An 11,182-nucleotide genomic window follows, 5' to 3' on the forward strand; every position below is an offset into this window, starting at 1 on the left:
GACACATGTGACGCTGTTTGGGGGAATTCTCCATTTGGCCTAGAATGCAATAGGCAAGACGGGCCTAGGCCCTGTTCATTCCGCGGGCCACTCGCACTCTCACATTACTCCGAGGAATGTTGGGCCCGAGCGCGGACAAGACGAAAAATATGCCCTGTCTGCACTCACTATTGGTAGGCCAGTGCGTACTTAGTACTCGCTTACTTGCCTCACGAAGAATTAGAATGAAGCGCGCAAAAACCGTCGTCATCCGAGATCGACGCTTTGGCTATCAGTCCATCTTCTTGAAATCACGAGAACAGATCCTGGAATATAAGACTCATCTTTATTTTGATGTGTTTCGTGGTCAGGTGAATAGTAATTTCGTGGTATTGCCCGCACCAAATCAGTGATTTCCTTCCTGAGAAAAGCATGACTTAACGTGGGAAGGAACTTATTGAGAGCGAGACAGTGGTTAGTTGTGTTTTGAATTCGGGACTGTTGGTAGGAAATTATCATAAGTCAAGATGGAATGGCTCAAGACCAGTGTGGTTTTAGTGATGATGCTAGGTATGGTGATGACTCAGGGAGAAGTTCCCAAAAGCCTGTGCCATGTTCCAGGATGTCAGTGTGACGTGAATGCGAATAATCCAGCTTTGGTGGATGTCGAGTGTAATTGTGAGACCAAGATGGTAAGTGGTTCAATGATTTATTTTAGCCGATGTGCATAAATTAGTGGTGATGCTTTTGAGTCAAATAACCTTCAACGGGAAGGGCTACCACTTTGTAGCCTTTGATGTGTCCAAACTCCGGATGGGCTCAACAAACTCCGAAGGAAGCTTCACGCTTTTATACTTGAACTCATGGTGATGCTTTGGGTGCTTGAGCTCGTAGTGAGAAGGTTTGGAATAATGAGACTCAGGGTAGTGGGGCTCAGGATAATGAGGCTCGGGTAATGGGTTTAGGGTGATGGGGCTCAGGATAGTGGGGTCAGGATAATGAGGCTCGGGTAATGGGTTTAGGGTGATGGGGTCAGGATAATGGGGTTAGGATAATGAGGTCAGGATAATGAGGCTCAGGATGATGAGGCTCAGGATAATGAGGTTCAGGATAATGAGGCTCAGGATAATGAGGCTTCAGGATAATGAGGCTCAGGATAATGAGGCTCAGGATATTTGGGCTCGGGGTATTTGGGCTCATGATATTTGGGTTCTGGGTATTTGGGCTCGGGATATTTGGGCTCTGGGTATTTGGGCTCAGGATAATGAGGCTCATGATATTTGGCTCGAATTGGGTCGGATATTTGGGCTCTGGGATATTTGGCTCGGTATTGCGGTCGGATAGCTGGTATGTTGCTGGCGTGTGTTGGCTGGTTGGTGATATTTGTGTTCGGTGAGTTTGGCTCGGGTATTTGGGTTCGGATATTTGGGCTCGTGATATTTGGCTCGGGTATTTGGGTTCGGGATATTTTGGCTCGTGGTATTTTTGCTCGGGATATTTGGGTTCGGGATATTGGGCTCGGGGTATTTGGGTTCGGAATTTTGGCTCGTGGTATTTTGGCTCGGGATATTTGGGTTCGGGATATTGGCTCGGGATAATTTGGCTCGGAATATTTGGGCTCGGATATTTGGGCTCGAATATTTGGCTCGGATATTTGGGCTCGGGTTTTACCCATATTTTGTTTCAATTCCTTTGGACGCCTCTTTGTAGTTTGGGACCGGGTTGGAGAATAGAACAAACCAGGATACTGGACCACGTTATCCCCCAATGATTTGGCCAAAATGGCACATAAAACAATTGCAACCTGAAAATATATATTTTGGACAAAATTAGTTTTACTCGTGATGATCAATTTTTGTGATAGCTTCATATTTATGGTACCCTTAAAGTCATGCTTATTCTCGATCACCAAACCAAGATGAACTGATGCTCGTTTACTTTTGCCCAACTCTTTTATACATTCTTCCTGGTGCCTAAACTAGATTAACCTACATAGGTTCTGATCAAAATGCACGACGAGTTTAATGAAAATAGGTAGCAAAGCGCGATCGGAAACCAGTTTTTTGCGATACAAGTATTTCTAAAATCATGGCAAAGTTTAAATAGTTTTTTTCTTCATTGCATAATGTTATTTTTTTCTTCAAAATATATGCCAAGATCATTTTGATACTTCTTCATAAGTATTCAAGAACTGATTGAGAAATCTTAACCCTTTTTTGACGTAGGATATTGACGATTTTTTTCTGGAATAATGCTACTGACTTGCTTTTATTGTCAAATGCTCTATTTTTGGTCATAACTCAACCCTCGCTCAATCAATACATTTTCTAGCCTACTGAATTCAAAAAGGGCTTTTGCAGTTTAATTTCGATCCCTAGAATTATTATTTTGTTAACCATGGGGCTAGCTCATTTTTGCCAAATCATCAACATCAGCTAGCGAATTGTCATCGCCATTTTGAAAACCTTCCATGGTAATCCAAGAACAATGAATGAGACTTGAAACAACCAGGGTTTCCATCCATTTCCCTGGAGCCCCTCCTCCTGCCCACTCCCTTGAAACAAATCATGTGTCAAATTGTGTCCAAGGCAAACTGAGCAGGAATTGCAGATGTTCCAGTTTTTGCCATAGCCAATCCAGTAGTGCAAGCCAGGAGTTCAATCTGCAAACCGCTATTAACAGGGTGCAATTCTTCACTTCCCTTTTCCTGAATCAATATGCAATCAAGGCAAGACTCAAGTGAGTGAGTGAATGGCCCTCTTGATTTGAAACATGTAAGTAAATTGCTTAATGAACTAGAAACCCGGACTCATGCGCTCGAAAATGCAAAAAAGGCGTCTTGGATGGATATCAGAAGATTTTCTCCGACTACCATTCAAGTTGTTTGAACTTTTGGTATGACTATAAGCAACCTTGCATAACCCTTAGGAATCGTGCCATTCATAACATCAATTTTCAAATATTGACCAACGCCATTTCTTCACTGTCCCTAACTTCATTTTTGATATCAACTATCATGAATCTGTCATTCGCCTTCTCAATAGTGATCTTGTCCACTCAGAGTACTACAGTAGGAACAAAACTGGTTTAACAACCTTTAAGTTATGAAGTCTCGCATCGAGGAAGGGTAAAGGATTTCATGTTATGGAGTGTCAAAAACCAAGTCGAAATATGGCATCTCATTGTCCATTAACTGACATGAAGCTGGAATTTGGTGAGTTTACGTTTGCACCCACAAAATGTGACAAGTGCTGAAAGAGGCAACCTCATTGGCGAATTAACAAGCCTTAATTTGCTATCACAAAAGAAAACACGATTTGTCATGCAAAAAAAGCCTTAGACACGCCTTCTTTTCAGGATGAGATGAACGAATACCTGGCCGATCGTTGGAAACCGGATCGTAAATATTCTATGACGTTTCCCCTCAGGGATTTAATACAGACGCCCATAAGTCAAAACGAGAAAGATGATCTTGGAGTAGCCTCGATTTTACGGACGAGAAGTTGCAAAAAGTTATGTCTCAGCATGCCTTGTCAGCTCAAATGTTTTAGCAACATTCTCAAGATGCAATTGTTTAGGTTGGGGTGCAAATTCCCGATTTCAACGAGCAGGGTGGTAAAGATAAGGCTTGTGGAAGAGCAACAATAATCCCTGCCTTTCAACATTGTGCGAGACTTGGCAACCCTAAATATGACTTTCAAAGTGGCCAAATTGATCCTGAGCACGGCCACGTGTTTTCAGATGGATGCGGACCACTCTAGACATGGACGTGACAAAGATAAAAGATTCAATAACATAGTTGTTATGATCGTCAATAAACCAATCAAAAGGTAGCCGATCTCCTTCAAGTACTTTTCTTGAATTTCTTAAATGGAGCTCTATCAATTTTTTTACATTATATGTTTTATCTCCTCAATATTTTGTGACCAAATGCCACTTTTCATGTCTTCCAAGCCCAGAGAGTCACACCTTAACTTACAATTACTCTATCAAATTCTTGTCCATTGTTCGAATTGTCCGTAAATATCTGCGAAAAGAAGATGAAGCAGTCTTGTCGAGATATGCCCCCTTGGTGTCTGTGTGTGTTCGTAAGTGAATGGGTTAAAGAGAGTTTTTGCTCCTCAAGGTGTCTCGTATTTTACCATTTGAACATCACTAAGAGCCAGCTACATGTTCTGGGCGTCATTCGGCAGGACTGTGAATGTAATAGTATGATGCCGACCAAAACACGTTCGGAATTCCTCTCATGACACCTTTTACATGAGACAATAATGGCCAATCCAAATCACATTGCGAAGAATCAAGATGGACCAAGTGCACACAACACTTGCGAAACTCTTGGGGTCGGTCTATTATTTGTGTACTCAGAGAACGATTGAATGCTGGGATTTCACAAGTCCAAATGCTAGAGTTGAAATGCATCTTGATACTCAAGATCAAGAGCTTGAATTGGTAAGGAGGACCGTAGTTTTCGAAGTGTTATCCCATCAAACTCAAATCACAATAATACAAGAAAGTTGAGTTGGATAACTGAAAGTGGGTGAACGCTAAGATACCTCTTTTACTACATTATGCAGAGCAACGAGTACTTAGGCGAACCAGCTCTCCAATACCATTGCGTGATTTGAGACACAAGATGGTTTGATATGATTTGGCTAGTCATATTTTTCAGTAGTTTTCTGCCTTGTGCCTTTTTCTTGTTGCTTAAAAAACAGGTTTTATAGCTATTGAAAGAATTTGGGTACCTGAATACGGATGACCAAAATTTTGTCTTTCTTGACGAGTGAAACTTTTTACTTAAAAGGTATCAGAATTACAAAATGTGACATTTGTTCTCTTCAAGCGAATCTTAATGGTCACATACTTTTGGCCGCCAAGAAAAAGGTTTCAGCTTTTAAACCATGAAAGGTCCGATTTAAAAAAATGCACTAAAACTTGACTATTAACACTCTTCAAATTCCTCCAAAATTATAAAAAAGACCTCCTCACTACCAAACATGCCCCACTTAACTTTGATAGAAGCAAACATCAAAAGATCATCCAGTTTGTTCTCGCTGTCATTCAAGATAACTTGGGAAATTTAGGAAAATATTACAACATCGAAATGTTATATAGGTATGTCAAATTACTGTATCAAAAACAGCGCGGAAATAGCAATAGCAAAGTGTTTTTACATGAATTTAATGATGCCAATTTTTACGGTTTGATTAGCTATATCTTCTTTAACAACAAAAGAGACCGGAAACATCTTTAAGAAGGATATTTCATTGAAAATATGTTTTTAATAGCAAGCTTTGAACATATCTTAGATTCAATCTCTTGTTTCATTGTTTATTACATACACAAACTACCTCTTATGGATAGAGGGCAAAAAGTAGTGGATTTCGGATCACATTCAAAACAAGTAATTTCGATTTTGACTTTTATTGGTCCATGGTAATCAATTGAACTTTGTAAAGTTTGACGGGGTTCAAATGGGTCAACACAATATCCACATTTTGGTTGGTCTTGCCATTAGGTTTCGGCCTCTTCTCAAGTTAGCGATTCTGTCAATGACCCAACTACCAAACCTGTCTCTCCGATAAATCTTGGCCCTGTCGTGAGTCATTAAAGCTCGCATTCTCCGGCCCGTCAACTCATCATTATTCCGATTCAAACAAAATAATTCATGAGGCCTTATCCGACAGGGCGTGTCAGGTTCAATTCCAAAAATAAAGTAGCCATGCCTCTAAAAGAGCGATTCTCCACGCTTGAACTCCGCATCGAACAAAGTTTTTATTTGGGTAGAGCTTGATGGTCGGGATAAGAAATTTGGAAACAAATAAAATGGTACAATAGCACAAGTGGATTTTACCACTTCCATGTGTAGCAAGACCTACGTACGTTTCTGGTACAATTTAGGTCACGCAATTATTACAAAGCTCACTCTTTCAGGACCTCTAGCGTAAGCTTCTTGAATTAATCGGCATTGTTATAAAAAATACCCGCCCTTGATCTCATTTCTAAATCCCACCATCTTCTGGCCTATGTATTTCAGGATGTGAAGATTGGTGTTCGGGACTTGACGGACAATGTTTCGGAACCTCCGGAGAATGCCGCACAATTAAAAATCTCGAGCTGCCACTCGGTGGAGTTGTTCCCACGGATCATCAACCGAATGGCCAATCTCAAGAACATCACGATATCCAAGTCCGACGAGGTCAATGTTCACCCACGTCTGTACAATGCGAAAGCTGGCACGCGTTTGTCATCTCATCTGCAGATTGTGGAATTCTCAGAGGTACGACGACTTTTTCTCCGAGATCCACCAGATACGTACTCATCCCTGCCTTGCACATTCAATTTGACCGAGACCTCAATGTCCCCCCCTGAGAACGATCGTGACCGCAAATTAGGGTCTGGTCGAAATAGCTGCGCATGTTTACATCAAGATGCGCCTTTTTCATCTTGAACTAATGTCAAATTTCATATGCTTTATTGCTTTTCAGCATAATTTGCAACATGGTTTTCATCCAATGTTTATGTTTGTAGCCATTACTTCAGCAGACTTTTTGGACGCATTGTACTAAGTGTGTGTAGTACATGGAACAATTTGAGCTGTCATCTGTTGCATTTAACACGTTGACACAACCCTAGTGTAATCATCACATTTTATGCTAATTAGGCGTCACCAAACGATGCCAAGGTGACTTGAAGTTCAAATATCTCACACTTGCCCGAGACATTAAAACCCACGGCTCAATTTGACAATCCCTCCAAAACTGACGTCCAGTACATATTTTACCAAAACTCTTTCTAGATAAACAGCGATTCCAATCAATTACTCTTGGGCTTGAAATCGAGCCAAACCAGGGAATGAGTGAGTGATCATGGCCAAAAAAAGGGGCCTGAGTGAATCACATTCGGTTCTTGAGTGGCCGTGGGTGAGATGTTCATTATAGTACCTACAGAGACAAGACTCGTCGGCGACTCAATCGGCAACTTTTGCCACCTCACTCTCCTCGAGAACTTGGCACGTTGCAAAAACTACCCACAACTTACGTACCTTTCCACTGAAGAAGCACCCCTATTCGACCTTGACAATTGTTTTCTTCATATTCGTCACTTGACACTCCTTAAGCCAGAATTATGTAGGGAGAGTGGTGTACGAGTACGTATGTACGTACGTGCGTACATACTGCGCTGCAAACTACTTTGGACACAGAATTGGCTCGTCAAATGTCACAAATGTGATGAATATCGTTAGCGTTTGTCGAAGCTTCAGGGGACAATTGTTGTCGGCCTTAAAATCTGACGATGAGCCATCCATCAAGTCCATAAGTTTAATTCGAGAAGTCTTTGAGAGAGAAGGGACGATCGGGGAGTGCTGAGCAACGAGGTTGTGGAGTACAAATACACCTGTGGTATCTTTGTTTACAATGAAAACTTCGATTTTCAGACCAAAATGAATCTCGTTCTTGGCAATCGTGGATTCACATCTTCATTTTGAAAGCGAGGATGCCAAAATGTATTCAGATCCTTTAGTTGTCCGCCAATCAAACAGCATGACTCCTTTGCTCGTGACCACCTGCGCATGCAAAGAAGCGAAGAAAAAGAAGAAGAAGAGTTTATTGTTTACATGCGTTCAGAATACTTGATTATCATTACATGTGTTTTCTTCTTTTCCATTCTGCGAACATTTACCTCGAGCCGTCGAGACCTACTTTTGTTGGCCAGAAGGATTCTGAAGTTCAAATCAAAACGCTTTGCATTAGTATGATAGATCACAGTTTGTCTTGTTCTTTCACGTTTTTTAGCACGACATAAGTTGAAGTAGTTGAAGTCAAGCCAGCCATTTTTTGATGAGAAAGCACTTTTCATCACGTACAAAACGGGTATATTTCAATATGAAATAAACGAATCGATCTAAGAGTCACATTATTCAAGATAGTAAGGATCGAAATTCAAACTAAAGTCTTAACAGGGAGGCCGTCCAAAACATCATACGATCAAAGGTCAGAGTAAAATATTACTCAGTTTGAGTAGACAAACCAATAGAAAACATTACCATTGCCAACTCTATCATCCAAATTTGCATTTGTATCATATGTACACAAACCCTGAACTTTTTAATGTGAACTTGAATTGTATCCTTAAAGTTTCTCCATAGCACACTGGCAATAACTGTATTGTATTTGGGTGCTAAGGTCGAAGGGATGAGCCTAGCCCGGTCAGCAGAGCCAGCCATCAAATCGTCCTGTTATTGTTTTCCGATAGGCAGTGTCGTGTCCGTATCAGTTATGGTCCTCCGTCTGTGGTCAGGGTTAGCGTCTAAAAGTTTCCTTGAGAAAGGTCAGGGAGGAGATTCGAACCGGTGACCTCTCTCGTATTATAAAACTGCACTAACCATTACACCACGTCTCCTCTCAAATAGAGTATAAATCGTTTTAAATTCGATTGATATTCCTTGGCATTTGTTTCCTATTATGTGGGACTGTACATTGTTCCGAGAAGGTACGAAAGATATCTGATACTGAACGTCTTCAACAAAAGCATCCCAGGATTTAGGCTCAATACTAGTGACCTAAGAGGCTTAAAGTGCGTTTTAAGAGCACCTTCAAGCCCTTGAGAATCCAGGCTAGTTCGAATAATGAAGTCCTCTTCTCTTCTTTCTTGGGCTCTTTCATTGTTCAATTTGCTGCCCTCAAATATTCGTAGGAAATACGTAGGCCTTGTTGATCGAATTGCATCTTTCAAGTCAGACTTGGACAAAATTTTAAGTAATTTTCCAAAGCAACCCTGCATTCAAGGACTAGCTTGATCTGCCAAATCAAATTCGTTGGTAGCCACAAATATCATATAAAGATTCAAAGGTAATACATATACGAATAATTATCTTTCATTATAATTCGGTCTGCCAACTCAAATTCGTTGGTAGACCAAATATCATATAAAAATTGAAAGGTAATAAATAGACGAATTATAATCTTTCATTTTAATGGTACTGGGGATTACATTCCCTGTAGCGGTTAGAAAAGCCCGTGAAAAACCAAACCAAAAAATAATAATAATAATAATAATAATAGTGCTGGGGGTTAAATTCCCTGTAGCGGTTAGAAAAGCCCGTGAAGAACCAAACAAAAAAAAGGATTGTGTTTAGAGTCCACTGAAGGTTGGATTTGATTTGACAGAGTTTTGTAGTCTCGCCGTTTTCCTGGTCCGTGACAAAACAATAGAAATACATCTTCATTAATTGATCAATCAAACTTGATTTTTTCAGATTCGGAACCTGAAGATCGCCCGCCAATCGTTTGACGGGATCAGTGTCGACGGGAGTTTCTGGTTGAAGGAGATCGCAATGGAACGAGTCCCGTCCATGGCCTTTCACTTTGATCATGTCAAAGAGTTCAGCGTGTTTGGGAGCCGATTCGACCGTGTATCTATGTGGGGTTTTCGGTTGGAATCTTGCGGCGAATTCAATGCCTTGGGGATGACCCGGTTCGTCAGTTTGGCCACCAGAGGGCTCTACCTCAAATGCGACAAGTTCATGTTGGCATACAATGTGTTTGTCAGTGTTCATGATTCGAGTTTTGACGTCAAATTCGGATTCGCAGACATCCAGGGCAACACTTTTGATTCTATGATCGGCAAGCCCTTCATGGCATTCAGGCCCATGGCCAGAGATGTGAGTTTTGTACTCAAATGTCAATGATAAATGTGATCCGAAGTAAATGTCATTTTTACCAATTCTAGGAGCTCACCAACCCTGAATCTCAAAGAGGATTAGTTTTCCGTGAAAACAAGTTCACAGCCAGCCCTAGCCTGCCCTTTGGATCGTTGGCCATGCCGGCCTTCGAGAAGTTAGATCCCGAGGCCGAGTACATTGACATCGACAAGAATCATTTTGTGTGCGAGTGCAGTAAACTCTCTTGGTTCATTGGCCTGATGACTCACCAGTTTGACAAAGAAGCCATTCAAGACATTGGCAATGACGACGTGGGCTATGGATCACTGGACTTCTTGGAACTGGTCTACGAAACCTCAGGACATTGTTTAGATTGCCAGCTGACCACTTGTGAAGTGACGGAAAAGGATTTCATGAAATACGCCGATTCTGCGCTTATCGTGCACGACAACGAGCTCAAATGCTCCATGTCAGGTCAAGCCTTGAAGAGCCACTCCAAGGATGGTAAAAGCTCATTCATCATTCCGGAGCGGCCTTCGTCTTATAGTTACGAAAGGGAACACGAAAATGACTCTTCTCTGGAGAATCCGTCTCCTCCGGACAACTTGAATCTGAAACGGGATGGTGACCAGTCCAACGTGTCCGAAGTCACTGGTTCCGGTGTCACCTATCACATTTCGCTCCTGGGACTCACCTCTTGCCTTGCTATCCGGACTTTACTCCTTTGACGTGCCATTCTCTCACCTACTCAAATAGCCATTTTTCAAAGAAACTAGTCAGATAAAATTGAGTACTACTACCTACTGCAATATTGAATCATTAAAAAGTGTTGTTTAGAAATGTTTAGGAGTGCCTAATGCAATGCATCAATTTAAACTATTGGGATTTGAGGTAGAAACTCATTTGGTCGTATGGCAGGGTTAGTGACAACAGCTTCGAACTTCTAGAGCAACTTTCATTGACTGGGAAACACCGAGAAATGGAAGAATTGAGTTCTTGAGATATTCGCACTATTTTTTTCGAAAGTTTGAGTTCTCCAAATATTTCAAGAATAACCAAAAGAAAAATATTGAATTTTTTGGGGTTTACCCAAATTCAATTTTTCCAACACAACTCAAGAATAAGTGCTAGAAATTCTAGGAAAACAAGAACTACAACTTGCCAGCTGGTATCAAACCATCAAACCAAGAGCAGTAAAATAAAAGGCTTATCTGTTATCAAAACACCATAGTTGTTGGCTTTTTGGTTTGGATTTGCATCTGTGTTAATTGAGTCTTCCATGTGCACATGCTATACTTCCATTTGCGCATGCCAATTGATTGTCAGTGCCAGTCTTTGTAAAAAATGCCCTCAAAGACTGCTATTCAAATGTAAACATTTAGAAATAGTAAAACAAGAATCCTTACAAATTTTTCATGCTAAAATTATGCTGCGAGTCAACTGTTCGTTAATCAATATCACCCAACAGTGATTGGTTTTACCTTATCCCTTAGGTTTCGATTCTTCGTGCTCGAATATCTAAACTCTCTCATCCATAAA

The 11,182-nt window shown here is 41.0% G+C and overlaps 1 protein-coding gene across 1 annotated transcript; it reads left to right on the top strand.

Annotated features, from left to right (window-relative positions):
- Positions 1-250: 250 nt before the first annotated feature.
- LOC131883638 (uncharacterized) lies at positions 251-10,522 on the top strand. Its single transcript, XM_059231151.1, has 4 exons — positions 251-671; positions 6,017-6,259; positions 9,239-9,643; positions 9,712-10,522. The coding sequence occupies exons 1-4, from the start codon at positions 507-509 to the stop codon at positions 10,369-10,371; spliced, it is 1,473 nt and encodes a 490-aa protein (XP_059087134.1). The 5' UTR covers positions 251-506; the 3' UTR covers positions 10,372-10,522.
- The last annotated feature ends 660 nt before the right edge of the window (positions 10,523-11,182 follow it).

This window comes from Tigriopus californicus, chromosome 7, assembly GCF_007210705.1.
Source record: "Tigriopus californicus strain San Diego chromosome 7, Tcal_SD_v2.1, whole genome shotgun sequence".
Taxonomy (NCBI): Eukaryota; Metazoa; Arthropoda; class Copepoda; order Harpacticoida; family Harpacticidae; genus Tigriopus; species Tigriopus californicus.

Coding starts and splice junctions, on each gene's coding strand:
- LOC131883638 (XM_059231151.1), top strand. CDS start 507: ATGGAATGGCTCAAGACCAGTGTGGTTTTAGTGATGATGCTAGGTATG. Junction 672..6,016: donor GTAATTGTGAGACCAAGATG/GTAAGTGGTTCA, acceptor TATGTATTTCAG/GATGTGAAGATTGGTGTTCG. Junction 9,644..9,711: donor TCAGGCCCATGGCCAGAGAT/GTGAGTTTTGTA, acceptor TACCAATTCTAG/GAGCTCACCAACCCTGAATC.